The sequence below is a fragment of the Neurospora tetraspora genome, assembly GCF_033439725.1.
Source record: "Neurospora tetraspora strain CBS 560.94 chromosome Unknown B0H65scaffold_3, whole genome shotgun sequence".
Lineage (NCBI taxonomy): Eukaryota > Fungi > Ascomycota > Sordariomycetes > Sordariales > Sordariaceae > Neurospora > Neurospora tetraspora.
The window spans coordinates 4,878,985-4,905,637 of NW_026944385.1; the positions used below are offsets into that span (position 1 = coordinate 4,878,985).

Here is a 26,653-nt window from a genome sequence, read left to right on the forward strand (position 1 = left end):
ATTAATACATTTAATAAAATTAATCTCCCGGTAATTATTTTTAATAATTTTAAATATTTAATAATTTAATATAATTTTCTTAGTACCTAAGTTAGAAAAGGTCTTAACCTTTACATGCCAATCCGACTTTTCAATTATATAATTATAGTAATCACGCTTATAATAAGAGTTGTAAAATTTAGTAGTAGTAAATAGGGTAAATTCTTTATCCTTTTAATTTTCTTAATCTCTTTAATTGGGACTTCTCCTTAATAGTTGGCGATATTAGGCTTTATAGGCTTAGTTAGCTAGAGTATATAGTTATTGGGATCGATATACTTTTAGAGATTAAGGTTTTAGGCTATAGAGATAAAAGTATCTTCCTAGGCCGGCTAATACTTAGGGCTATTGAGAATAATACTATTAATTTTAATTATAGATATTATTGGTAGTCGTTTAGTCAGTTGTCATTATTGGCGATAGTTTCAACGGTTAAATTAATAAAATTCTTAATTGTAATATTATAGGTAATAATCGATATAGGTTTAACGTAGCTTGATTGTGTGTATGTGTGTAAGATTGGCTCTGCAGACTCGAAGCTCTGGCATCTGGATAAATCCCGTATATCCCAACCCAACTGGGCATGTGCACGCCCAGTGGATCCCCTGGCCTCTAACAGTTTCTTGGCTTGATACTTGGCTTCGACAGTACATGTACCGAATATGAAGCGTACTATCTAGTACCTCTACACATCCTCAATAAGACTAAATGAGTTAGAATAACGTCATGTCGTCTTGGAGAATGGACGGAAAAGTGTATATCGAAGACAAAAGCCAATGTAAATGGAAGTACGGAGTCTTTTTCTTGAGTGTTTTAAGGGGGTGTACTTGAAGGGCGTACCTGGGGAGTTTTTGGGCGTGCGTGGAGTGTACCCCTCTCCAGACGCGTAGAAAGTTGAAGCTTCTTGTTTTCCCAAAAGCAACACAACAAAGAAGGGACCCTGAGTTGTAACAAGGCCTGTCTAGGAGACAATACTTGTAAAGAAAACAAGAATTGTTTTTCAAACATGGATTGTCTCCTAAGCCCCTAGAAGTTAAAAGTATAGGGTATAACCTTCTATACTTTAGTGGGCTTTTCAAGGACTACTAAGGTGAAGGTCGGCATTGTCGGAATAGCTTCAAAAAATTGGTCACGAACAGGAATCGAATGGAGCATGTCACGAGTACGAAGAAATGAAGAACTACTTCAAGAACCGCTTGGCCACTAAGCCAATTGGTTGTTTCTGAAGGAAAAGGCTGGTTCTTTCCGTTGATAAAGGGGATGTTGGAGGTTGGGGGAAGGTAGGACTTTGAGACTTTGAGACTTTGAGAAATTTCAAATTTCGGACCCGACCCAACTCCAAAAACAAATCCACTAAATTACAGCGCTTATCCCCTGAAAGAAACATGGCTTGTCTAGAAAACAAGCCATGTTACAAAACGCATTTTCCCACTACGGTAGAGACAATCATGGCAAATTCCACCAACTCTCATGCACATCCCTCAACTCCACCTTCTCCCCCGGCCTCCTCAAGTACGGCGTCATATCCGACTGCGGATCCGCCTCCCTGCTCGTCCACCCATTACCCAAGTACCACTGAAACCTATTTCCCGTCTCCCCGAGATACTCATACTCCCAATCCTCCCACCTGGGATTCTGCCTCACCGCCGTCAAATGCCCCGCTGACCCGGGCCAAATACCGTGAATCCTCGCCCCCGGCCGTCCGCCGTTGTACCAAGAGCTGCAGTTGTCTGTCAAGACTGTGCTGGAAAAGAATGCGTCCGAGTACTCGACGAAATCATCCGCTGCTTTTCTAGAAGGGACAATGCTCTTGATGCCCTCCCTCCCCACCTTCCGTAGGATCTTCGCCAGCAGCGTAAGCTGCGTCTCAGTGCTGTGCGGGACAGTTCCGCTCGGTCCCGTACCGTGCGGTCCCTGAAGGAAGAACAGGTTCGGAAAGCCGGGCGTGGCCACGCCGAGGTAGGTGTAGGGAAAGCCGTGGTGCTCGTCGCTCTTGCCTTTGAGCTCAGGATTCCACGCATCCTGGAGGTTCTTGCCCTTCGCAACGACGGGGAAGGGGATAACCTGCGAGACGTTGGCGCCCGTGGCGCAGAAGATGGCGTCCACCTTACGCTCAACGCCGTCCTCGGTTTCGATGCCGGTTTCAGTGAAGCGACGGATGCGTGTGCGGATGTACTCCACGTTGGGCTCGGAGATGGCTTCGAGGTAGCCGGGGCCGGGCGTCAAGCGGCGGCAGTTGGGAGAAAAGTCGGGGGCGATGTGCTCGATTAGCTCGGGCTTCTTGGCGAGCCGCTCGTGCATGATTTGCGTGAAGCGCTCGCGAAGCTCGGTGCTATCTTTGCTGCCGCGGAAGAAGGCATTGAAGCGGCGCCAGTAATTGTCTTCCATATCCTTGCGGAACTTCAGGTAGGCGTCTGGGTCGGACTTGAACAGGGCGATCTGCTCCTCTGAGTAGGGCTGGGGTCCTGCTTGCCGTACGTCGCCGGCCCAGGAGGCAGCAATCCAGGTAGGGTTTCGAGCGTAGTGGTCCAGCCGCGCTACGGAGGGTTGGAGGTTCGCGACGAGTTGTATACCGCTGGCGCCGTTGCCGATGACGGCTACGGCCTTGCCGGATGGATCGAAGGATGAATCCCAGTGTGAGGCATGTCGGAGGATGCCCTTGTAGTCAGCGATGCCGGGGTAGTCGGGAAGCTTCCAGGCGTTGAACCGACCGATGGCAGTGATGACGCTGTCGGCTTTTTCGGTGGTTGTCTCGCCGGTTTGAAGGTTCTTGATGGTTACCTCCCAGACGGACTCGGAGTCGTTCCAGTTCAGGCCTTCGACTTTGGTGTGGAAGCGTGCGTACTGGTAGACATTGTACTTCTTTGCTACACCTTGCCAGTAGTCACGGATCTCGGCGCCGCCAGCGAATTGGTCGCTCCAGTCAAGCTTGGGCTCAAAGGTTGACTGGTAGACGTGCGAAGGGATGTCACATCGCACTCCGGGGTAGACATTTTCGAGCCAAGTACCTCCCTGGTACAGTGTAAGCAGAAGAGCTCAAGGTAAGTAAAGGAATTACTCACAAAGTCATGGTTCTTCTCATATATAGTCAACTTGATATTGGGGACCTTGGCCGGAAGCAGAACACCAGCAAGAATGCCAGAAAGACCACCACCGATCACAGCAACCCGGACTTCTCGTGGTTGATCAATGAACCTGTTGACAATGCTGATGCGAGACTTGGGGTACCCCGGATGTGGCTCAAAAGGGATGAAGTTGTACTGAGGTTGAGAGCTGACTGAGGTCTCTGGTGTGCCCGGAGTGCTGGCCTCACTTGTGCTTGGTGATGAGAAAGTGACGACTTCTTGTTCTGCCACCGAGAGTTCGCCCAGCTTTTCGACTACCGGTACGACCTCACCGTTCACGTTCGCTTCTGTTGTTGTTGCCATTGTGAATGTGAGTAATCTGGATGTCGAAGATTCCGTCGTCTTTCTCCGCAAAGTCGAGCAGTAATCCAAACGAACAAAGCGCAAACAGCACGCAAACGCAATAAGTCAAGTATATGTGAGTGATTCGAGCAGACACGACACTCATAACACTCCCTCACACCACAAGGCATCACATTATCGACACTCCTTCGTCGCCATCACTTTCCCTCTCCGGCTCTCCCGGGCCTCTTGCCAACGCAAAGGCTAGCTGGCTAGTCCCAAAATGCTCCGTGGCTAGTCCCCCCCACTTTCACGTTATCGCCATGCACCGCGTCTGGTAGTACCGTATCCGAGGTGTATTGCTCCTTCTCGTATCTCCCGTCTCATTCGCGTCTCGGGTTGTAGTTGCCGTTGTGCGCCCCCAATTCCGAAGGTTCACCAAAAGCACGTCAAGCCTTCCAAGCATAACACCATTCGCGGGGTCGATGGTCATGTCAATCTGGGCTTCTGGGTGCGTGTAACCCCCACTGATTGATCTCCGAAGACCGGTGGTCGTGGTGGCTTTGGTTGCTGAACTAGGGCTGAAAGGATGCTGATCGCGTCTGCCGCGTGTCTGAGGTGAGATAGAGGTTGGATGACGCCATCTTTTGTACCCTGGACTGTTGTTAGCGAAGGGATGGGGGACCCACTTGGCTTATCCTGATTGATGTTGCTGGCTAAGGTGTCATTTGTTAGCGGATTTCTCTAAGCCTTTGATGAGAAAAGACTAGAAAATTGGCGGAACCATTATTGGGTATTGCTTTCGCAGTTACGAGTGAGGTGCATTGCGATAACCGTCAAGATGGTGATAACAAAGGCGAGTGTCCATGGCAAGTGTGAGGGAGAGAAAGCCGGAAGGAAGCTTCAGTCAACCCTAACCCGGACCCCCACCCCACTCTTCTTCCAGGGGCTGGAACGTCCCTGTCAACAGACAACGATTGTTCCTTCAGCCACTCTCGAATGGAGTTTGGGAACGGTACCCGTGCGTATGAGGCTGGCTTATATAAAGGAGGCTGGCCAGACTACACCCACTCTCTTGCAGAGAGTGGGTGTAGTCTGGCCAGCCTCCTTTACATAAGCCAGGCTCACACCCACGGGTACTACCCTATCACCTATCCAGTGCTGTATGTGATAGTGCTCCTTCCTCCAAGCAGGATAGTGTCCGTGATGGTGATTAGCGCTTGCGACATCCCACGCCTGAACTTGCAAATCCGGCACTTTGCTGTCTCTGCCTCTTCGCTTCTTGGCTTTTGGCGAGACACTCGAGCGGCGACGAGCAGTTCGGGTATGTGACGGTTTAAGCGAACATGGTAGTTGATCTGAAGAAGATGGTGATATCGCAACACGAGGTTTTGCGAGTGCCTTCGGAGGTACGTCTCTGTAGGGCTAGCAAAGTCCCAGCTCGACGGAATTCACGTGGCTGGCCCTGATCTGGATTGAGGACGACAATGTCTCGTAACCAGCTCTTTCAATGCCGCAATTACTTGGTTCTTTGCACAATTCAGTTCGTCGGGCTGGGCGTACGGCAGTTTCAGGTCGAGGCTGCACACCATCAGTCAATCCCAGGATTCCAGGGTCGTCCGTCCCGTCGGTGCACACCCAACGCTATGGTGTTATCAACCTGCGTGGCGGGAAGACTTGGCGTGTCGTCTAGACCATATCCGTGGGTGGTAGACAGGTATTGATGTAACACTCTTTTGTATGTTTAAAGAGAACCACATCCAGCCTTCCTGTTGATGTCCTTGTGCCCGCTCGTTCTGCTTTTGAAGGTGACAAGTCGCTCTTGCCGTCCGTCCTACTTCGACATCAGAGTTCGGAAGGGGCACAGCTTGACCAAACACAATGGCGGTCCACCACCAATTCGACACCGTCAAACGAAAATGGTACCACATCAAATGGTTCGCCGACAGCGACACTCCTCGCGAGCGGCGTCTCATCATGAAGCTCGACCTGCTCATCGTCCCCTACGCCTTCCTTGCCTACTGGATCAAGTACATTGACCAGGCCAACCTCAGTGCGTCCTTCCTTCTTTCTCTTCTTTCCAGCCCACCAAGGACAGGGAGTCCAGCTGACACCGCTCCTCGCTTCCACAGACAACGCCTACGTAGCCGGCCTCAAAGAAGACCTCAGTTTCCACGGCAACGAGCTCGTCCAGCTGCAAACGCTCTACACCGTCGGCGCCGTCGTCGGCCAAATCCCCTTCATGTTCCTCTTCACCTACCTGCCCATACACTGGACGATTCCCTTCCTCGACATTGCCTGGGGTTTCTTCACTCTGGCCCAATACCGCGCCAACTCCTTCGCCCAGATGGCCGCCTACCGGTTTCTGATCGGCTGGTTTGAGGCTGCGTTTTACCCGGCTATGCATTACATCTTTGGGAGCTGGTACCGTGGTGATGAGATTAGCAGACGTGGAGGGGTTTTCTACTCGGGATTGACGCTCGGGACGCTGACAGCTGGTCTGATTCAGTCTGGGGCGAGTGCGAGGTTGGAGGGAGTGAATGGTCTGGCTGGGTGGCGGTGGATGTATATCATTTGCGCGGTGATTACCATTCCTATTGGCATTCTTGGCTACTTCATCTTGCCTGGCACGCCGGAGCATCCGAACAAGTGGTTCCTGAAGAACGAGGATGTGCAGATTGCAAAGGAGAGGTTGGCGAGGGTGGGACATTCCGTCGTCCACCCCAAGTTCAAGCTGTCGACACTGAAGAGTCTGGCAAACAATTGGAAGTTTTGGGCGCTGATGTTGCTGGATATCTTCTTCTGGAATGGGAGCATCAACTACTCGGCTGGAGGGTACTTGCTCTGGTTGAAGAGTCTGGGACGTTACAGCCAGTCCAAGGTCAACGAGTTAGGAACCATAAGTCCGGCGATTGGCATCTTCTATGTCCTCTTCATCTGCTTCATCTCGGATCTGGTGGTCGGACCGGCGTGGGCGATTACGATTGCCCATATCTGGAACATCATCGGTCTCATCATCCTGGTCATCTGGAACGTCCCCGAGTCGGCGCTCTGGTTCGCGTTCATGACGACGTACTCGTCCGTGGCCATGTCCGCGGTTTTGTACGGTTGGGTTAATGCCGTCATGGGGAAGTCATCAGCAGAAAGGTCGTTTGCCATCGTGTTGCTGAACACGGTGGCGCAGAGCACGACCGCTTGGACGCAGCTTTTGACGTTCCCAACCAAGGAGGCACCCCAGTTCAAGAAGGGATACTCGTTTGTCTTGGCGAATGCCGTTTGCTTGATCATTACGGCTCAGTTTTTGAATGTTGCTTTGAAGAGGTCCAAGTAAGTTGTGTCCCCAGAGCAAGTTGTGAGAGCCAGGCTAACAGTTTCTGATAGTAAACCGGTTGATGCCGAGCAGAATGCGGAGACCGGATCTACGGCGGCATCCAATTCGGAGAAGGGACAGGAGGAGGTGAACGTGACTCCGGAGAAGAGTGGTTAGGACACGCTAGAGGAGCCGCAGCCTTGTAGAGGTGGCCTGCACTGTAGATAGAACATAATCCGGAGAGTTTGGCGATTTGACTGTCGGTGAATCAGCAGAAGCACGATCGCGAGCCTCATAAAAACTCCCGTCTGTGTGAAGGTTCACTGTGTCCGGACCATAATCCGACGAGGTGATAGTTGACTCGATCAGCAACCTGTGAAGCTCGTCGAGCCCAGTCCTTGTGTGACGATGCTGTACTTCCCATTCATCAATCAGCACAAACTTCGGGGAGAAGCAGGGTGTTTCCGTCCACCGTGATACGAGAGAGTGAAAGCACCTTCCAAGCCGTGCTCGTCACTCGTTCATGCTTTTGTGATGAGTGCTGCCTCGACCAATTTTCACCAGGGACATCAATCTCTGCCCATGACACGAAGCGAGAGATCCATAGGTGAGCGGTCTTGGCCATGACCGGTGACATGGCGAGCTTCGCGTCCGGGAATGGTGTTTCTGATGCAATGGTACCATCTGCATGGCGCCATCCACCCCTTGATGACAACATGCACCCCCGCACGGGACTGTGATCCGAGGGATTGGTGCCGCAATGTCGACATCCCGTTGTGACATCGCGGTGATAAGAGCCTGAGCAAGGGTTCGGCCTGGTATATGAGGGGTATGAACCCTTCAAAGAGCTGAGCCATCAACGATACGACAACTGCTGTTGAAGTTGAGTGTCAACATCATCCTGAACTTCGAACTTTCACGCTTTGTGATCACCACGAACCACTCACAGTCCCCTCACAACCACTCAACATGGCAGACACTCACGAAAACCCCACGGCCAATGGCGACACGCAACCCCCAAAGAAACAAATCCTCCTCAACGCCTTCGACATGTTCACCCCCGGCCATCTGTCGCCAGGGCAATGGAAGAACCCATCGGACCGCTCCACCACCAAGTTTGAGTCGCTTGACTACTGGATCAACCTGGCGAAACTCTTGGAGAAGGGAGGCATCAACGCGCTTTTCTTGGCGGATACGTATGGCGGATATGATACGTACGAAGGCAGCTTGGATGAATGTGTGAGGAGGGGAGCGCAGTGGCCGGTGGGAGATCCTGTTATTGTAAGTGGTTTCTTTCTCAAGTCGAGTTCATTGGTGGAAAGTGGAAGATCAATGAGAAGAAGGGGGTTAGGGAGAGGGAAAGGGTGAAGGATAGACGTGATAAAATCACGGGAAGGATGGCGAAATTTCTGCCAACATCGGATGACAGCGTCTGGTCAAGGGCACCCAATGGAGCCCCCAAGGCACCACACTGCACCAGCACCCTCCGTCCCTGATAGGCTCCCGTCCCAAGTAGATTCCCAACAACAGCGGGTAGTTGGTCGAGCGGCAGTTGGTGCTACGTCCAGTACACCCATACTTATTCCTGCTCAAAAGGCCACGGGTTCGAATCCCGTGGTGGCAGCTTTCGACACAACTATCGCTCAGGCACGCCTGTAGTCTATATGACTGCAACATTAGTCTACCTGGGCTAACGAGGTCGAGCTGTGACCGACGAGGGGATACCTTTGGGTATCATTGACCAACTACCATTTTTTTTCCTCTTTTTCTTCTCTTTTTTTCATGGTGGCCATAATGAACGCTGGTATTGCAGCATGGGATTTCCTAGAGAAGGAGACACCGCTAACAGCAGTCCTGAACAGCCCATCTCAGCAATGGCCGCCGTAACCAAGAATCTCGCTTTCGGCATCACGGCTTCCACCTCGTTCGAGCCTCCCTTCTTGCTGGCGAAGCGGTTTTCGACGCTTGATCATTTGACCAAAGGCCGAATCGGTTGGAACATCGTGACGAGCTGGAAGAAGAGCGCTTTCAAGGCAATTGGTCTTGAAAACCCGATAGAGCATGACCAGAGATATGAGCAGGCTGACGAGTACTTGAGGGTGTTGTACAAGTACGTTACACCCTTTCTCTGCCCTCTTCTCCTTCTCTTTTAGGACAAAACACCTATCCCGGTCTCTCCTTTGTCATTCCTTCCCTTTTGACCTTCTCCTTTCTGTCTCCTTCCTTCCCCCAGTCTTTCCTGGAGGCTTTGACTGACACTTGTGGCCAAACCCAGACTCTGGAACGCATCCTGGACCCCCTCCGCCATCCAACTCAACCCGTCCTTAGACACCTACACCGACCCCTCCCAAGTCCGCCAAATAAACCACTCCGGCAAATACTTCCAGCTCTCCACCCCGCACATCGTGCCCCCCTCCCCGCAACGCACCCCCTTCCTCTTCCAAGCCGGCACCTCCTCAGCAGGATCCGAGTTCGCCACAACCCACGCAGAGGCAGTCTTCGTATCTTCCCATTCTCCCTCGGTCTTAGCCCCGAAAGTGAAGAAGTTGAGGGAGTTGGCGAAGGAGAAGGGTCGCGATCCAGCTAGTTTGAAGGTCTTCGCAACGTTCACTCCCATTGTTGGTCGCACGGAAGAGGAAGCGCAGCAGAAGTACGAAGAAGCCCGCAAGAACGCCAGCGTCATCGGCGGACTGGTCCTCTTCGCTGGATGGACGGGGATTGATATCAGCCAGTTTAAGGATCTGGATCAGGAGATTTCGGCGTCGGATTCGAAGGAGAAGAACAAGATTTTGTCGATTCTGGATAACTTCACCACGCCCTCGGAAGAAGTGCCCAAATGGACACCCCACGTGGTAGCCGAGCGCGCGGCCATCGGCGGGCTGGGACCGGTGGCAGTGGGGACTGCGGAACAGGTGGCGGATGAGATGGAGCGGTGGATTCGCGAGGCGGATATAGATGGGTTCAATGTTGCGTATGTGACGACTCCGGGAACGTTTGAAGAGGTGGTGGAGTTGTTGGTGCCGGAGTTGAGGAGACGAGGCCTTTATGCGGAGCAGGAGCCTGAGGAAGCGGAGGCATGGACGGCGAGAGAGAAGGTGTATGGAAGGGGACAGAGGCAGTTGAGGGAAGATCATGTGGGGAGGAAGTATGATTGGGATGTATACGTGGAGGAGGAGCCTTGTAAGGCTGAGGAGGAGGGCAAGGAGGAAAAGGTGGAGGCGTGAGCTCGGAGAGATGGCTGGGACAGAGTGTATTTGCTGCTTAGCTGAGCCTCTAGCTGAGGGTGTTCTTGACCATGGGAATCAACGCCCCGTTGACATAACTCGGACTCCTCCATGCGCTCCAATCGTGGGTCAACAGCCCCCATCCCTCGTCGTGATCCTGCGTCCCAGACCGGATGTAATATGAGCCCGCCAGCACCCAGATAAACCAGCCAGCCTTTTGGGCGGGCAAATAGCTTGCCAAACAGCTAGCATACGTTCCCTTCCACGTGCTCGCATCCATCTGGAACCCAAACTCAGTCATTACCACCGGGAACTGATTGACTGCAGAACTCGTCAACGCCTGAAAGCCATTGTTGTACAAGTTGTTCTGCAGGTTGTTGCAGTTGGTGGCGCTGTTCTCGTAGTTGTGCAGTTCAAGGACGAGTTTGTTGGCATAGCCGGGGAAGTCGTTGAAGCTGAACTTGCCGGTTCCCGGGGTCAAGGCGGTGCCGCGGACGACGGGCGTCAGGAAGGTGTCGAAGGACAGGCCAGACAAAAAGATGAGAAGGTCCGGGTTCGAGGAGTGCACGGCTTCGGCGCCTTGTCTCATGTACGTATACCAGGTTTGCCAGTTGTAGGTTGATTTGGCCGCGCCTGAAGTGGGCTCGCGCGGTTCGTTTCGGAGGCCGATGGACATGAGTGATGTCCATTGCTTGCCCTGCATGTCAAAATGGTGTCAATGGGAGTTAAGATTGAAGGGAAAGGGGGTCATGGCAGACATACATGGCTAGCCATATACGCAAGACCTCTCGTCCAGTTGGCCGCCGAAAAGTACGTGTCTCCCCACCAACTGTTTCCATCGTCAGTCGAGCAGCACCACGTGCCCTTGGAGATATGGTTATCCAGATGGACAAAGATCTGCTGCTTCGCGCACTCAGCCGCCACCGCATCGAAGACCTGCAGCCTGGTAGTACTCGCCGTGAACTGGGGGTTCTTGGCCAGGAGCTGGTTGAGCACCTTGGGGCCGTTTGTCGACCCGAGGGCCTGGGTGAAGGCCTTTTGTAGGGTAATATCCTTCCCTCCGTTGGAGTAAATCTCGTCGACCATTTGGATGGCGAAGGTCAAACGGATGGCGTTCATGCCGAGACTCTTGATCTTGGACGCGATGGTTGCGATGGATTGGTACTGCAGACCCTCGGGGATCATGACGTCGGCTGCCCCAGGCCAGTTGACACCGGCATAGGTCAGGTTGGTGCCGGAGGCATCGCGGATCCAGCGTCCGGAGGTTACAAGGGGGCCGTTGGGCCATGGGGCGCGAGTGGCGAGAGCATCGCCGTGGGGTTGGTTGGTTGGGGCGGCGAGAGAGGAGCCGACGAGGCCAGCGAGAATAGTGATGAGCCTCATGTTGAGCAGTGATGGCGTTCCATTGCCAACTGAACATCCGTCAACATGCCTGGGATTTTTCGCTGTTTATACCTACCTGGAAAACTGAAAGCGGCCCTATATGATGGCAACTATACCGTGATATAGATGCCGGGATGGTACTCTGGAGATGTGCGGGGAAAGCACGCGGAGAGAGTCAATATTCCACCTATGAGGCCGGGGTATCGTCCATTGAGGTCACATCTGGATTGAAACGGCCATCATATGTTGACTTGATCGAGGAAGTAATTGTGGTTGAGTGTCCGGCTCAAGGTTGAAGTCCATGGATGAGAAGACTGTGAGGTGGACTGTGAGGAAGACTCGGCTCCGCGATCCCCGTGTCCAGCTTTGGCGACGGCGTTCACGAGTTCTTTCATCTGGTCTGTTGCTTCCATCGAATGTGCAAAATAGTCGACTGATACAGTCTTTCTTTGTCTCTTCACATCCAGTGGCCACTTTGTGGAGGCCCCTCTAGGGAGTCAATACTTTGCTCGATAGTCGTCATTTTCGAAGATTCGTGTTGAATCATGATGTGGATGAGAATATCACACAGCTGCGGCCGTTGACTTGTCGAGTTGAAGATGAGATGTGATGGTTGAACGCGATGAAGAGAGGATTGAAGGTCACACCCACCCAGGAAAAGTACCGGCAGGCAATTGTGGTCGGGCCAAGACTGGCATTGTGCCAAGCCCCGTTTGTGGATGACAAAGGGAGGCAGCCACTGCTCAGCCACAGAAATGACATCAACCTCCACGCGTTCGTCTGTCGTCTGATAAGAGCGGGGAGCTGTGCACTAACAATTATCGCCACAACAAGCCCGGCCAACATCATGGCCATGGACCCTGATGGACAGCAACAGAATCCGGGCATCACGAGAACAACAGAAGCATAGCAAAGACCGGTCAAGACGAGGACAAAGCCACAACAGCTTACGAATTCGAGTAATCCAGTTTCAGATAAAAACAAACAGGAAATCCAACCAAGTTTGAGTGTTGTTTGTTTGAACCGTGTTGAACCATTCCACAATTCCAGTGGACAACAGCGTCTAAGCCCCCTTCTGTATTCCTTCCATTATCGCAGTCACACACACCCCGCAACAACTGCCGTTGACAACATCGACTGATCCTCGACCGACGATATAACAACATCACCATATCACCTCCTTTGACATCGATTACGTTCCCGTTTCCGTAGACCTATACTCGAACCTACCGCGACCGACATAACGATGAGCGCAAACGACGAGAAACGAAAGCTGGAAGCGCAGTACTTCCCCCCTCCTCCTCCCGGCCCTCCTCCCGGCCAAGCTCCCTCTTCCTCTATTGCAACTCAACAAGCTCCCCCTCAGAGCCAACAACCTCGCCATCCCGACGAGATTCCCATTCCCGACTACAACTCATCGCATCCCCAATATGCGCCTCCCCCGAATTCCAACAAGGAAGACATCTACGGCGTTACCCCGACCGACGAACACCCGCCTCCGTTCCCTCCTAGACCTACCTCGTCTGGCAAGGCTGGAGACGAAAAGGTCAAGCTCTCCTGGGGTCAGAAGCTCGCAGGATGGGGAACCAAGGCCGCCGCTCCCATCAACGCCCTAGCCAACAAGATGGGCTCCGAGGCTTTCTTGCCAGGCCCAATGGATAAGGAGGTCGAGAAGGCCGCCCGTATCTTGAGGAGCTTCTGCAGTATGTCAACCTTCCTCTACACTTCCTACAATCATCAACGGCTAACCATATCACTTGCAGAGGACGGAATCTACAGCGACGCAGCTCCCACCACCGCCCCTCCTCAAACCACCTTCCCCGTCGCCAACAAAGTCGAGCCTACCGCCGCCGAAACCGCCTCCAAGCCCCCCGTCGAAACAAAACCCGTTGACGCAGCCACCGCCAAGAAAAAGTCGCGTGTTCTCCTCACCATTCCTTCCAAGGTCATCGCCAAGGCCCAGGGCTTGGCTATCTTCACCACCGTCCGCGCCGGCTTCCAAGTCACGGGCGCCAGCGGCTCCGGCGTCCTGATCGCTCGCCTCCCCGACGGCAGCTGGTCCCCTCCGTCCGGCATCCACGTCCACAGCATCGGCGCCGGCTTCGTCGTCGGTCTCGACATCTACGACTGCGTGGTCGTCATCAACTCCAAGGAGGCCCTCGAGGCTTTCACCCGCACCCGTCTCAGCCTGGGTAGCGACCTGGCTGTTACCGCAGGGCCATGGGGCGCCGGTGGTGCTTTGGATTGGGGCGTGCCACAGGGGCAGAAGACGGATAAGGGCAAGGGTAAGGATGGTAAGCCTTCGTCGAGGCCAACAACGGCCGATGGCAAGCCCATCCTTTCCTCGGATAACACCCAGTTCACCAACCCGCCTGTTGATCCCGACTTCGACCCGGACCACCCAGAGGAGGCCGGCAAGCAAGCCAACAAGAACCGCAAGCCCAGCCCCTTCGTCGAGGCCGTCAAGAAGCCCGTCTACAGCTACGTCAAGTCACGCGGCTTTTACGCCGGCGTGCAAGTGGACGGTACTGTCATCACCGAGCGCAAGGACGCCAACGCCGTATTCTACGGTAGACAAGTCACCGTTCAGCAGATCCTCAAGGGCGAGGTGGCCGCTCCTCCCGTAGTCAACGGTCTTCTTGAGGTTCTGAAGGGTGCTGAGGGGTGGAGGGGTCAGCAGGGCCAGCAGGGCCAGCAGGGCCAGCAGGGCCAGCAGGGCCAGCAGCAGCAGACGGTACACATGCCCCAGGGACACATCCCGCAGCATCACGTCCAGCCTACTCCTGCTCAGCAGCCTCAGCAGCCGTACCCAGGCCAGGGACAGCAGCCCTACCAACCTCAGCTTCTGTCTGAGCCGTCTCCCGAGGGCTATTGCGCTCCTGGCAAGCCTCCCGGTGGCCCAGCCGGTGGTCCCGCTCCAGCGCCCGCAGGAACAGGAGGCTACCTCTACAACCCCCAGCTCCTCTCTGAGCAGCCACCTCAGGGCCAAGGATACGGCGGCGGTGCCCGCGGCCACTTCTCCCCACTGAACCAGCACCCAACTGACGCTTACCACGCCCCTCCTCCTCCTGCCTCTGCATACACCGAAAGCGGCCCGGCTGAAGTTAGTGGCGTAACCTCCGGTGTTCGCGGTCTCGACATCAACTCGGCTGGCCCATCAACAGGAACTGCCGGTGTGGTGCCGCCCGCTCCCGGGCCACAGGCGTCGGATGCTGCACGCGCAAAGGCCGCCGAAGCTGCTGCTGAGGCGGCCCATGCTCATGGTTCCGAACCGCCCCCGCCTTCGTATGAGGAGTTCGGGTCGTCTTCGTCAACAGCTCCAGCCGTGCCTGGGTACCCTGGGCATCCGGCGCATCCTCCCCAGACTGATGGCGTGACGGACGAGTTGCCGCCTGCGTATGCCGAGGATGGTGTGTACAGGCCTGATGTGGGTGATCATAAGCGCCAGCAGTAGAGGCATGACTTCTTGTCGGCGTGGACTACGGATGCAGTACGATGAGCCTTTTCTTCCGGGCTGCTTTGGCCATTTTGGACGTTCCTTCTTGCGTTTCATATGAGTTTACCCCTTACTCTTGAGTTAGTTCCTACGGGATGGAGCAATTGAGCATTCCCTATCTTTAGCTTGTAGTTTCCATGATCTTTTTGCACTTAATGGAAGTTTCGATACCCTCTACCCTCGTACTAGTCCAAGTTCCCGTGTTCCCGTCTGTTGTGCCATCAGTCACGCGATGACGTTCTATGTGAGATGCTATTTTGGCCAGAGCTTAGTTAGCCGGATGACTTGATGTGTCACCCTGAACTTTCTCTCAATGTGCACTCCGTTCGTTCACTCCTACCTTCGATTGAGATGTGGTTGTCACATCAAGGTCACATTGCAAATTGCATGGGGGCTCGAATGCGATTTGTTGACTTGCAGACGTGAGGTTAACGCCATTCTCTGCTTGATAAGTCGTAATTGTGGAAAAAGAAGGCTACCTCTACCTATAGGTGACATGAGCGACTGAGAGTGTCCAACTCCCTACTTCATGCTTCGCTTTTGCATGGTCCTCGAAGCCGGTAGTGGCTGTGGCATTCTTTGTTTGCCGCGATGACGAGTTGAGCCACAGATTTTCCCCCTTCAGATATGATACCCGGACAAAGCGAAACGCCGAAATGGCTCTAGGAGCATTTACCTTTATACCAGTGGTGATCGGCCTCAAAGAATGGTCACGTAGGTAGACAAAGAACCCAGTCTCGCCAGTGTACCATGTACTCACACAAAATGACATCGAACTGACGGGGTTCTCACTTTGGAAGATGGGCGGAAGTTTTTGCGAATCCCTCACATTCCCTCCATGTTCCAAACTTCCACTTCCTCACGACATTTACCCTTTACCATCTTGCATAAAGCCAACTTGTCGCTTTGACCTCCCATGGACGTCAGCATGCAACAAAACAAGCAGCTGAATACCTGAAAGCATCATCAACGCAATGTCGCCATCCAACAGCCTTGACTTTGCCTCCCTCTTCCATGGCGTCCCGCCTCTTCCACCTCCACCACCGCCAATTCCAAACCCTACAGGGCGGCGACGACGAAAAGGGAAGGAGCAACTCCTAGCGGGTAAACGGTTCTGGGCGGATCCACCGAAGCCAACGACCACGTTGCCTGCTAAAGCGCCCCAAGTTCAGGACGAAGTAGCGGTGGCCCAAATTCGCAAAGACGAGCGGTTTGACCGGACAAACCTCAAAGCCAGAGTACGGAAACTGCTAGTCGTGGATGATAAAGCGGAAGACGCTCGGCCTCGCAAACCAACGCTGAACGTATTCGCCGTTGTAAAGAAGCCAGCAGGCAGAGCAAGCAAGCCCGCGAACAAACAACGACCTAAAGCAGTGAAACAAGATCCCTCGTATCGCCCGGACAAATGGTCTTCTTCCGAGTCCGAGGAGGATTCAGACTGGGACTTCGTGCCGGGTGATCTCCCCGCCTTCGGTCAAGTCAAGGGGCAGGAACAGTTCTCACCCGTTACTACCTCTAGTCTCACCTGTGTGTCACCACAACGACCAACACGACCACCACCGCCGCCACCGATCCCAAACCCGCTCAAGCGCAAACGCATAGAAGATCCAACGTATCGACCTTCGAGGAACAGCGAGGAATCCAGTTTCGACGACGACGATGAGGAAGATGACGGGTCTGACGAAGGGGTAGAAGCGCTGAAAAGACTCAAACTAGGCAAGAATAATAAGAAGGTCAAGAAGAGGGGGGGCAGAGTAGCGGAAAGACAGCGGGAGAAATCACCGGAGAAAGATAAGAGGGATATGTTGACAAAAGGGAATGGTGACGAAATGCAAAAGCCCATAAATAAAAAGGGTAAGTCCGTTTGGGATCCGTCTTATAAGCCACCGAGAGACGAAGAAGACGACAGTGATGAGTACAGTGACGAGTATACCTCTACCGATGGCGGGAGCAGACAAAGAAGGAAAAAAGTTCGCGTGCGAGAGCGCGGTGATGGTCCGAAGGACAAGAATGATGACAATGCCCACCTCGACGACAATCCCAAAAACGACGTGATTCCCCAGGAGAAACTCCTTCCATGCCAGGCACGCCCATGCCTTCCTCCCAAGTTCGGCAGGCGGAAGATCAAGCAGAGGAACCGCCACAAGCCTCCCCGCATCTATGATCCCTCCTACAAGCCAGGGACAACCTCAACGGACGATGACAGCAACAATACTGATTCCAGTTGGAGCTCTTCGGAAGAGGGCAAAGACAGAAAGAAACGGAAAAATCCCCAGCCAAAAGCACCCAAGACCCTGCAGACGGTTAGCGACCTGCAGCACGAGGTCATAAGACTGATGCTAAAAGAAACAAAATCCGCCTCCGCAATGACCAAAAAGCGAAAACGGCCCCGAATCCTCAGACGACACACCAGCGACCAATCCTTCCGCCCATCGGACACCACTAGTGACGAGTACAGCGATGAATGGTACAGTTCTGAGTACTCCTCCTCTGAGTTGGACGTCAAGAACAAGAAGAGGAAGAAGGGGATGAAGAAGAAGAAAGACCAGCCTAATGTGAACCGGAATTCCCCAGGATTTGGACCTGTGACTGGCACGAGGGAGGACTTGGATTGTGGGAGTCCAGTTGAAGCAAGCGAGGAAACGAGAGAAAGTGTGAAACCAGAAAAGCAGCCAGCAAGCAGGAAGACGGGAAGAAGAAGAATTGGGACACTCGCCATTGATGGCACACACAAACCATCGGCCGACTCGGAATCTTCCGAGTTTGAGTCCGAACCCATCTCAGGCTTAGACCACTCCGTCTCCAGCATGAAGACTAGCAACGACGACCCGAAGCCCGAGCTGATATTCGAGCCGAAAGGACAAGATTCCATACCACCCGTGAATCTAGAAGGGGAAACGCCGCAGGTCCAGACCCCATCCCGACCTCTTTCCAATATCAAAACTGCTTTCTACCCCCTATGTCATGGTCGTTACTCACCTTGGCCGCCAGCCCGCGGGACGGTCTACTGCCAGCCTTGCTTCCGGGAGCAAGTGGTAGTTCGGGGGTTACTGATTCGGCGGGGGATAAGCGAGACGATGAGGTTGTTGAAGGTGTTGTTGGGCGGTGGGTCTGACTTCGGGAAAGAATTGGATGAAGCCCTTGAAAAGCTTTTGGGTGGTGTTGAGACCGAGCAAGTGAGGAGCACACGTGTAGAAGATTACGGTCAGGGCCAGGATGAAGAGGACGAAAGAGAAGAAAGGGTTCAACGGGGAGAAGACACTCACACGAAGCCCATGCCCTCAGCACAGTCATCCCCTTCCGAACTGCCCGAAGATGTCCAGACCCTCTTGGTGCTGAGGCGCCTTTCAGATATTGTCAACACCAGGAGCACGCCAACATTGTCCACAGCATATCCCTCCGGCTCCGATGTTTCCCCTACAATGCCCTTTTCTCTGTACTTCCCGTCCATCGCCAATGCCGCCTCTTCGAAGCCTAGCCACCAACAGCAAGACCCAACCGGTCCAAGCCGCTACTCCTCCCCGCTCCCTCCATGTCCTGCCCTGATCCCGCAGGGCGAGGCCCACAATCGTACCGGGAATGGTGCCGGCATCAAAATGTCTTACTTCTGCCTCAAGCCTCCTTCAACGAGATCCATTATTTCCCTTCCGTCTCCAAACCCACTGGACAACGCTATAAATATCCTACACGACGCGATCGGCATCTCTACCTGGCAGGCTCGTCGATTATGGAACCAGTATGAAGGCTCGGGTATATGGGACCTAGCGCAGGTGGATTCGCTTGTCGAGAAATCCCATGCGAAATGCCTGAAAAATTCGGATATAGAGGTGGGAATGGGGAACGATGAAAATCATCAGGCTGTTATGCTGGAGTTGGAGAGTTTGGCCCAATTGGAAGAGGAAATCAGGAATGCCTTTGCGGAAAAGGGGAGCCGAGAAGAGGAAAACGAAGGTCGAACTCGACAGAGTGATGGTGGTGGAACTGGAGCTACACGCAGCATCATGTTTGGGGCTGTGACGGCAGGCCAGGCCGGGAGGAAACGATCTCGAGAAGATGATGATGACGACTGCAGGTTGGGTCGGGACCATGCTCAACCTCCAAACAAGAAATGCAAGCTTATCAAACCCATCGACTTACTCAAGAGCCAGGAGGCAATGCCAGATTCACCGCAGACACCAAGAGAGAAGCCGAGGATGATCCCTTGCCATTCCTGCTCCGGGTTCAACACTGCCAATTATAACAGTTGCGCTGCCGTACGACGCAACGACTACATTGAGATGGGCGGTAGACCATGGGTAAAAACACTGCAATGGACTCTCGACATCAACGAGTCAGAAGCGGCCAAGATGACGCTGAATAGCTTCTTGGACTTGATCAGCCGGAGTGGAAAAGCGGCCCATGTGAACAGCTCCGGGTGGGAATTCGTGGTGCACCGCCCTGGCGATGATAACGACGCGGAGACAAGGGTTGTTTTCCTGGATGTTAGGCCTGGGTTGGATCTTCACTTGTAGGTGTGATGGAGATCCAACGACATGTGCATGTATGGCACAAGGGGCAGGTTGTAGACTCTTGGATAGAGGTGCATATTTCGGAGTTAGTAAAGGAATCGAAGTGGCCAGCGCAAAACGAGCACTTGCTCGCTGGTGTTGATTACTTATCACGGCATTTGCCATGACTTTGACGATGCGCATTGAAGACACTTCAGAACACCTCCAAGTCGCGGAATGGACGTGAAAATCTCCCATCAGCCAGAATAAACCATGCAGGTACCCGAGACATACATGACTTCCGTCGTTTGACAAGCGCTGGACGCCGACGGGAGCAGACATCAAGATCCACGTCCGAAACAGTCATCTCAGTGGCTTGGCTGCACAATGGTGTTGGATATGCCGCTATCCCGGGAGCTCTCGAGTTTGTGTGTGATTCGGAGATGAGCCTGTGACTTGTAGGTAGTCCGTCGACCACCATGCCGGCGAGGACGTGAGAGCTGCCGATTCTTCATTAAAGTGCATTTTGTCCGAAAACGATTGTATCGCCAGCGACAGGTGCGATAAGTTTCGTTGGATATGATGTTATTGAAAGGAACCACAGTTGAAGGGTATAACATGCGTCAGCTGCACTGGGATTTGGCATGGATGATAAAAAGGGGTCGTCCTCCTTTTATACCTCCAGCGCCTTATTCGTGATCTTGTCTTTGTGAATTCTCCGCTTGACTGAAACGGAGTCTAGGAACGGGAGGCGACGTCCTCTGGAACGCCTTGTAACGGAGGGCAATCATAACAATTTGAAACAGAGGGTCCTCCACTGTGCGGTATTATTGATGGTGATCTGCGTGTCGATCCAGGGGCTTCCTTGGCCTGGGTAGCAACCCCGTATCAGGGAATTGCAGTGTGGTATTCCAATAATAGCACGAAGAGTTTACCATAGCTATCTCCGTTTTGAAGATGGAGGGACGGGCACCGAGTGCAATGCTCATGGTCGCCAGACTGTTCGGAGGTAACAAGACACAAGCAAGGTGACCTTGGAAGCGTGTGACGGTAGGCGGATAGGCCGATTGATGACTTGGGAAGGGTGCGCGGGCCTGGACTCCTTCGGTGTGACTTTTGGTTGTTGGTCGGATGCGCTGGGAAACGGAAATTGGTGTTATTTTCTTTGGTAAACGGAGATAGCCGTTGGGCGACCAGGGGCGTCGTTTGTTCGGGGGCAACGGGGCCGCGGGAAGGCAATCGGGACAGGGAAAGCTTGATGTTCTTGGCGATGTTAGCACATGTCAGCGACTCAATGAACACAACCTCTTGGGCAAGAATAACTCAAAGTGATCGGTAGATGATGCTGTCGCGTTGATCTCGAGAAACACTTGGAAAGCAAGGAGACGACAAGTCGAATCGACAGACAGAAAGTGCCGGGCTCGTGGGATCAGCAGCCAATGCCTTGGAGGATGGCTCGTGGAGGGATTGACGAGAGGTTGGATGTTGGCAGTGACAGCGTTTCCAGGGCAAGTCAACTGATCATCCGTGGATTTGCGTGGCTTGCGCGGAAGCATCAGGATAGGAGAGAAAAAGATGTGCAGTTGACGGTTGGCGGTGTCGTGTCGGGTCCAAACATGTTGCAGTGGGATGGATATACGAACGACGCTGTGCGGCACGGCTGTCACTGACCTGATGGCGCGTCTGCTGCATGTGCCCTCAGCTGGAAGAGATTCCATGTCTGTGGTTGAAGACGAGAAAAAACTTGCATCTTGGAAATAATTTCGTTCCCCAATTTCCCCAAAAGCCAAACAAAAGCAACAGCGAACCTCGAAGACAATGGCTCGGCACTGGCACGTTCCTTCTGTGGGAAGAAGGAAGGAGCGATGTCGATCTGCACGGGTTGCCGCTGTACATAGCGCACGACGCCCTGAATTCTCGAGATGGCAGGCGCGCCATCGGCACTGCACTGCAGCGGCGTGAGCGGCAGTGGGGGTTCAGTGACAGGGGGGTTCCACAGCCGACAAGCGGTGGCGCAGGGGCACGGTGGGTCGACGTCTCCACTCCTGCTATCACTCGGGCCAATTAGCGCGTTGATGAGGCTCCGTTCACGAACGTCACTGCGTTCCACGTCGCCCTGATCACCGTTTCTTTCTCTTTTCTGTCCGCCATTCACATTCTACTACGGTAGTTGTTATCTCTCCATATCTCCTTATCAAAACATGGAATTCCCTGGAAGTGGTCGATCCAATCCGTCGGTTAGTCACGGAATTCCAACACGACGAGAAACACGTGGACGTTGTCTGGATGAATCAACCTGAAGTGGTAACATGTCCGGATATTGATATTTCGATGGCCGACACGAAGAGAACGTGAGGAACTCGGGCGACTGGATTGGCTTGCTTCACAGCTTCTGTGTCCATGTCTGTCCCACGCAAGATCGGATCGGTGGGTTATCTCGAGTCTGCAGTGTCTGCAGCGTACTTGAGCACTTTCAGACGACGCCAGGGGCAGCAAAACTACGAGTTCATCCCACAGCATTTGACAGGGAACACAAGCCAAGCACGGTCAGATGAACAGAGGCAGGTCAACCGTGGAACATTGTCCACGACCTGAGTATCAATTTACCAGACCGAGTTGATGGCCAAACACACACGCAGTTTCTGCTGAGTTGAGCCAGATCCAAAGCTCAAGAAGGCACGGCAGATGCTGAGATACCATGTCCCAAACAAAAGACTGCCGCTCGGACATTACATCTGCAGTGCACGATGAGGTATCAGACGCCAGGCATTGACTCGGGAAATAGCATCGTGACATTTTCATTTCCGATCCCATCGCCAACAACCCCCAATCCCCAGCCCTACCCTAAGCCTGAACAAAACAAAACAAACGGACTGAAACCAGAAGCGAAGATGTTCCTAGGTAGCAGTCCCCACTCCATCCCGTCCACCCGACCCAGGTACGTCTCCACTCCTTCCTTCCATTTCCACCAACCTAACCTTGATGTCCAGGGAGTCCCCGTTTTTTTCTCTCCCCATCCATCTTTCCAGAATGTCTTGCCTTCTGATGCAGACCTAAACTGTTTCGGGAAATATCCCAAACATAACGGGCATTGTGTGACAAAAGGGAAAGGGTTTCCTCTTCTCTTCTTCTACCCCTTTTTGTCTGTCAGTCCTCCCACTTACACTCGCTTGCCCCAGTCCTCCCAGTTTCCCACTTTTCTCTTTCTGTCCTTCGTTTTCCCTCCTGTGCTTCCTCCATCGTGCAACTACACTACCACCAACGGAAGCAGCACGCCGGATTCGTGCCACGGGAAACAAACAGTCGTCACTTGTACTCGATTACAGGCCATTACTCTCGTTTCAAGGCCACCACCGAGATATACGTGACCGCCCGGCCGCCATCGCCACGAGAGCCAGACAGTCTCAGACCATACCATTTCCCTCGCTTTTCCTCCTCGAGACGAGACACGACTTAGGGAACCCTCTCTAATCACTAGTTGCGTCTTCCGCAACACGCGGTCGACCTCTGACACCACAATATCGTACATACACAAGCCACATAGACAGACACACATGTCCAAAATGGGGGCAATAATACCAGCACCCCACCGGTGCTTCAACATGCGGAACCCTCTCGCCAAGGCGCTCGTCCTTTTCATCACAATATCCCTTTTCGGCACTCTACTTCTACAACAAAGCGGAGAAATCGACCTCCGGGCAGCATTCCTTAAGACGGCCAATACTGCCAAGGAAGCCGTATCCTCTCAACGACCACTCGGTAGCAATCACCAACAATCAGGATGGGGAGGAGACGGTGTCCATACTCCGGTCGAAATGACTGGGAATCACCAGCCAGATCATCCTAACAATCTGGCAAACGTTTCCACCCACGGGAACATGCACTGTGACTACGACATGGACCGTTTGAGGGAATGGAAGAAGAAATACAAGCTTCAAGACCGCTTCGAGTACACACGCCGCTACATCCAAGTCTCGCGTCAGCCCATCGCCCGCAAGTCTCTTACCAAGCTCGACCAAGACTTCCTCTTTGATCACGTTAAGGTTGTTGACGTCAACAAGCACTACCAGCCCGAGGCCTGCCCGGCCCCTCTCGTCGTGCCCGTCTCCCGCTCGCCCTACCCCTCGACCGCCAATGCCTCCGACTTCATGTTCGGCGTCTCTACCACCTACAAGCGTTTCGTTGACCCAAAGACGAACCCGACCAACGAGTGGAAGTACTGGCTAACCGACAACAACGGCTCCTCGAACGGCGGGAAGCTCCTTCTGATGCTGATGGGCGCCTCCGACTCGGAAATGGCCGACGTGCACGAGCAGCTCACCTCCGTCGGCATCGACGTCGATGTCTACCGCTCCTCGCCCTCCGACGAAATGGCCGTCCGCTATCTGACTCTCGTTCCCACGTTGTACAACCACCCTCTGCGCCCCCAGAAGAAGTGGCTCGTGACCTGCGACGACGACACCTTCTTCCCCTCGTTGCACGCTCTCATCGCCCAGTTCGAAACCTACGACCACACCAAGCCCAAGTACATCGGCACCTTCTCCGAAGACTCTAACAACGTCATGCGCCACGGAGAGCAAGCCTTTGGCGGCGCCGGTGTCTTCCTCTCCGTCCCACTTGCTGCCATCGTCACTGAGAACCTTTCGCAGTGCAAGAGTGCCGAGAAGATCAAGGAAGCCAACACCGGCTGGGGCCCCCAGGGTGATGTTTTGCTGAGGAAGTGCATCTACGAACACTCACCCGTCCGCCTCACCCTTTTGGACTCGCTCTGGCAGCTGGACATGCTCGGTGATCCGTCTGGGTTCTACGAGTCGGGCATCCAACCCCTTTCTCTGCACCACTACCGCGGCGGAGGCTGGCATTCTGCTCTACCCTTCCATTACACCAAGGTCTCGCACCTCTGCGGAGAGGAGTGCATGATGCAGCGCTTCCTTACCGCCGACGACTTCGTCATCAGCAACGGGTTCTCAGTGGCGTATTACCCTGAGGGCACCGACGATCTGGATTTCGACCAGCTTGAGGGGACTTTCCGCTCCGCGCCGGATTATAAGGGGTGGAACTTGGATTTCAAGTGGGGACCGCAGCGCGCGGGGTTGGCCAAGACGGGGAGGAAGTTGAGCTGGGATTTGCAGGAGGCCGAGATTATCTGGGAGGATGAGGAGGAGAAGGGTGCTGAGGGGGCGAACAAGAGAGATCAAGGTGAGGAGGGACAAGATGGGGTTGCGAAGGAGGAGAAGAAGAAGACGACGGGAGAAAGGAGAAAGGTCAAGGAGGTCAGACAGATCTATGTTCGCAAGCACGACGACTGGAGGTGGAAGCTGGCAGATGGCGCGACGCCAATGAGCCGGTTCGATGGCGTGGTGGAGCTTGTTTGGTTGCCTAATATGACGGAGTAAGCATGTCGTGAGTATTGAGAAGTGAAGGAAAGTCGATTAACAATAGTATACCTTCTAATGATGATGATGCACTGGGATAGAAATGGAAATGAGATGTGCTGGGATTAGGATAGATCATCCACAGGACATGAAGGTATATTCACAGGTACCGGTTGAGATTACAATGTTTATTGTGGTTGTTTGGACAGGAGTTATGATTCTCATAGCAAAACGTTTACTTGTAATTGTACTATTGGGAACTGTTCAATATGTTACATTTCACCTTGTCTGCTCCTTCCTGCAGTCATGGACGGTTTGCATCGTGCACTAACAGAAAGTGGGACCCACTCTCTTCAGTTTGCGGCCAGGGCTGTTAGTGCAGTAACAGCTCAACCCAAAGCCAGCCGAACCATCCCGTGCTTACCACCCGACGACATCACCACCAATAACCAACCACTCCGGCATCTTGATACAACAACACCCAGAATTGCACACCAAGACCTCTAAGCACTACCGTCGTCATGGTACTAGCAACCAACAGCATCGGATACGACGGCTAAACTTCTGTGCCGGTATCTCGCAGCTTCAGCCTCAACATGGATCGACGGCTCACGGCTCGACGGTAGGAGTCGAGTTGGGGTTGTCCGTACGGCTCATCCTCTCGGGACCGAGTCTGTCAGACGTAAATCTGCGATGTACCAGAAGTAAGCAGAGTCCTGCAAGGTATGATCAACCTTATTCGGGCATGCTGCTTGTGTGTGATGATAGTGATCGCTGATACGATTTGCGGGGGACGTGTGCTGACTGCTTAAGGTATCTCCCCGTTGGTGCCGATTGGGCCACGCTGATGCTTGGGTTGGTGTTTTGGAATGGGGATTGGGACTGGAGTCTGCGAATGATGAGGTAAGAAGGCTTGGTTGGACTACGTGTCTTCGTACCTCTGTTTTATTTTTTTTTTTGTTCTTTGGAGGATACGGTGATTGTTCATTCAATGCTAGCTTCTTCCTTGCAAGTTGCGGCCGGTCATCACACACGACCAAAGTCCCATTCGTCGATGACGGTCGGGCCAAACTTGAAGTTATTCCATAGCACATCAAGCATATGTTCCTGTCTACGGGCTAAATACGAACCACCCTTCATAAGAGCCATCCCATGGTTCCTCTCCCATCATCTGGACGACGGGCATCAGCAGCATTCACATACGACCACACCCACTGGGCAAAACTCGGGATCCCGTCCGCTCTCCCCTAGATAAGCCAGTGAGGGCCAGGTTAGTAGTCGGGTCGGTGACGGTCGAATACCCTGGTGTTGTATGTCTTTTTGCTACTTTTTGGAAGGTGGGGGATGTATGTGGGGGAGGACGGGATGGTTCTTTCCTTCGGTTTTGCGGTTATCACCATGACGGTCACGGCTAGCAAAGGAAGGGACGAAGATCCACCAGATTCAGTTGTATTTTTCCAAGCAAGTGTCCCGATCTTCAGTAAAACAGGAAGAAGAGACATTTGCTTGGAAACAAGCCGTTGCAACTGAACATTTTTGCCGTTGATGTTCCCAAAAACCTCAGCTGCCTCTGCCCCTCGACAAAGGAAAATCACATCCATCCTGCGACCAGCGCATAAAACCTTCTAGGAACCTTCTAAGAAGGGCCTTGATCTCATCCATTCCATTGATCACCTGCAATAGCTACCTTAGGCAGTCTACCATGTCGGCAAGTTGTATCCAGCATATCCCTTCGGCACCGCTTCGATCGAAACCTCAAGCTCAAGACTCCCGTCCTCGTGTGCGTGAGGTCGGGTTCAGCGGCAGTGTAGATAGATTGGCTTAGTGCCCCAGTGGCCCCCCCTCCTGCTCCAGTTGCTGCTCCTTTCGCTGCTCCTCATCTTCTTGTCGATATCTTACTGACTATTCGAGGACTCGGAGGATGGAACAGAT

General features: G+C 53.3%; 8 protein-coding genes across 8 annotated transcripts; 5 read left to right on the forward strand and 3 right to left on the reverse strand.

Annotated features, from left to right (window-relative positions):
* Positions 1-1,266: 1,266 nt before the first annotated feature.
* On the reverse strand, positions 1,267-3,611 carry B0H65DRAFT_178545 (uncharacterized protein). Its single transcript, XM_062821477.1, has 2 exons — positions 3,102-3,611; positions 1,267-3,051 (listed from the first exon to the last, which is right to left on the reverse strand). The coding sequence occupies exons 1-2, from the start codon at positions 3,465-3,467 to the stop codon at positions 1,486-1,488; spliced, it is 1,932 nt and encodes a 643-aa protein (XP_062683635.1). The 5' UTR covers positions 3,468-3,611; the 3' UTR covers positions 1,267-1,485.
* Positions 3,612-5,327: 1,716 nt separating this feature from the next.
* On the forward strand, positions 5,328-6,933 carry B0H65DRAFT_424034 (major facilitator superfamily domain-containing protein; the record flags this gene model as incomplete). The annotated part of the gene is made up of 3 exons (XM_062824490.1): positions 5,328-5,499; positions 5,579-6,773; positions 6,828-6,933. The coding sequence occupies 3 exons, from the start codon at positions 5,328-5,330 to the stop codon at positions 6,931-6,933; spliced, it is 1,473 nt and encodes a 490-aa protein (XP_062683636.1).
* Positions 6,934-7,725: 792 nt separating this feature from the next.
* On the forward strand, positions 7,726-9,980 carry B0H65DRAFT_523597 (luciferase-like domain-containing protein; the record flags this gene model as incomplete). The annotated part of the gene is made up of 3 exons (XM_062828801.1): positions 7,726-8,037; positions 8,619-8,866; positions 9,032-9,980. The coding sequence occupies 3 exons, from the start codon at positions 7,726-7,728 to the stop codon at positions 9,978-9,980; spliced, it is 1,509 nt and encodes a 502-aa protein (XP_062683637.1).
* Positions 9,981-10,004: 24 nt separating this feature from the next.
* Positions 10,005-11,513, reverse strand: B0H65DRAFT_178536 (glycoside hydrolase superfamily). The gene is made up of 2 exons (XM_062821476.1): positions 10,743-11,513; positions 10,005-10,677 (listed from the first exon to the last, which is right to left on the reverse strand). Exons 1-2 carry the CDS (start codon positions 11,361-11,363, stop codon positions 10,030-10,032), a joined length of 1,269 nt encoding a protein of 422 aa, XP_062683638.1. The 5' UTR covers positions 11,364-11,513; the 3' UTR covers positions 10,005-10,029.
* A 928-nt stretch (positions 11,514-12,441) lies between these two features.
* Positions 12,442-15,079, forward strand: B0H65DRAFT_178754 (uncharacterized protein). The gene is made up of 2 exons (XM_062821478.1): positions 12,442-13,066; positions 13,127-15,079. Exons 1-2 carry the CDS (start codon positions 12,610-12,612, stop codon positions 14,815-14,817), a joined length of 2,148 nt encoding a protein of 715 aa, XP_062683639.1. The 5' UTR covers positions 12,442-12,609; the 3' UTR covers positions 14,818-15,079.
* Positions 15,080-15,732: 653 nt separating this feature from the next.
* Positions 15,733-19,641, forward strand: B0H65DRAFT_178794 (uncharacterized protein). The gene is made up of 2 exons (XM_062821479.1): positions 15,733-19,442; position 19,641. Exon 1 carries the CDS (start codon positions 15,834-15,836, stop codon positions 19,368-19,370), a length of 3,537 nt encoding a protein of 1,178 aa, XP_062683640.1. The 5' UTR covers positions 15,733-15,833; the 3' UTR covers positions 19,371-19,442; position 19,641.
* Positions 19,642-21,495: 1,854 nt separating this feature from the next.
* On the reverse strand, positions 21,496-21,980 carry B0H65DRAFT_178805 (uncharacterized protein). Its single transcript, XM_062821480.1, has one exon. The coding sequence runs from the start codon at positions 21,864-21,866 to the stop codon at positions 21,585-21,587; it is 282 nt and encodes a 93-aa protein (XP_062683641.1). The 5' UTR covers positions 21,867-21,980; the 3' UTR covers positions 21,496-21,584.
* Positions 21,981-22,652: 672 nt separating this feature from the next.
* On the forward strand, positions 22,653-24,885 carry B0H65DRAFT_178807 (uncharacterized protein). The gene has a single exon (XM_062821481.1). The coding sequence runs from the start codon at positions 22,901-22,903 to the stop codon at positions 24,740-24,742; it is 1,842 nt and encodes a 613-aa protein (XP_062683642.1). The 5' UTR covers positions 22,653-22,900; the 3' UTR covers positions 24,743-24,885.
* Positions 24,886-26,653: the final 1,768 nt, after the last annotated feature.

Excerpts from the sequence above, each read along its gene's own strand:
- B0H65DRAFT_178545 (XM_062821477.1), bottom strand. The coding sequence starts at position 3,467 with ATGGCAACAACAACAGAAGCGAACGTGAACGGTGAGGTCGTACCGGTA. Across the intron at positions 3,052-3,101 it reads ATGAGAAGAACCATGACTTT|GGAGGTACTTGGCTCGAAAA; the intron begins GTGAGTAATTCC and ends ACACTGTACCAG.
- B0H65DRAFT_178805 (XM_062821480.1), bottom strand. The coding sequence starts at position 21,866 with ATGCTGTGGGATGAACTCGTAGTTTTGCTGCCCCTGGCGTCGTCTGAA.
- B0H65DRAFT_178536 (XM_062821476.1), bottom strand. The coding sequence starts at position 11,363 with ATGAGGCTCATCACTATTCTCGCTGGCCTCGTCGGCTCCTCTCTCGCC. Across the intron at positions 10,678-10,742 it reads TTGCGTATATGGCTAGCCAT|GGCAAGCAATGGACATCACT; the intron begins GTATGTCTGCCA and ends TTTGACATGCAG.
- B0H65DRAFT_178754 (XM_062821478.1), top strand. The coding sequence starts at position 12,610 with ATGAGCGCAAACGACGAGAAACGAAAGCTGGAAGCGCAGTACTTCCCC. Across the intron at positions 13,067-13,126 it reads TATCTTGAGGAGCTTCTGCA|AGGACGGAATCTACAGCGAC; the intron begins GTATGTCAACCT and ends TATCACTTGCAG.
- B0H65DRAFT_178807 (XM_062821481.1), top strand. The coding sequence starts at position 22,901 with ATGTCCAAAATGGGGGCAATAATACCAGCACCCCACCGGTGCTTCAAC.
- B0H65DRAFT_178794 (XM_062821479.1), top strand. The coding sequence starts at position 15,834 with ATGTCGCCATCCAACAGCCTTGACTTTGCCTCCCTCTTCCATGGCGTC.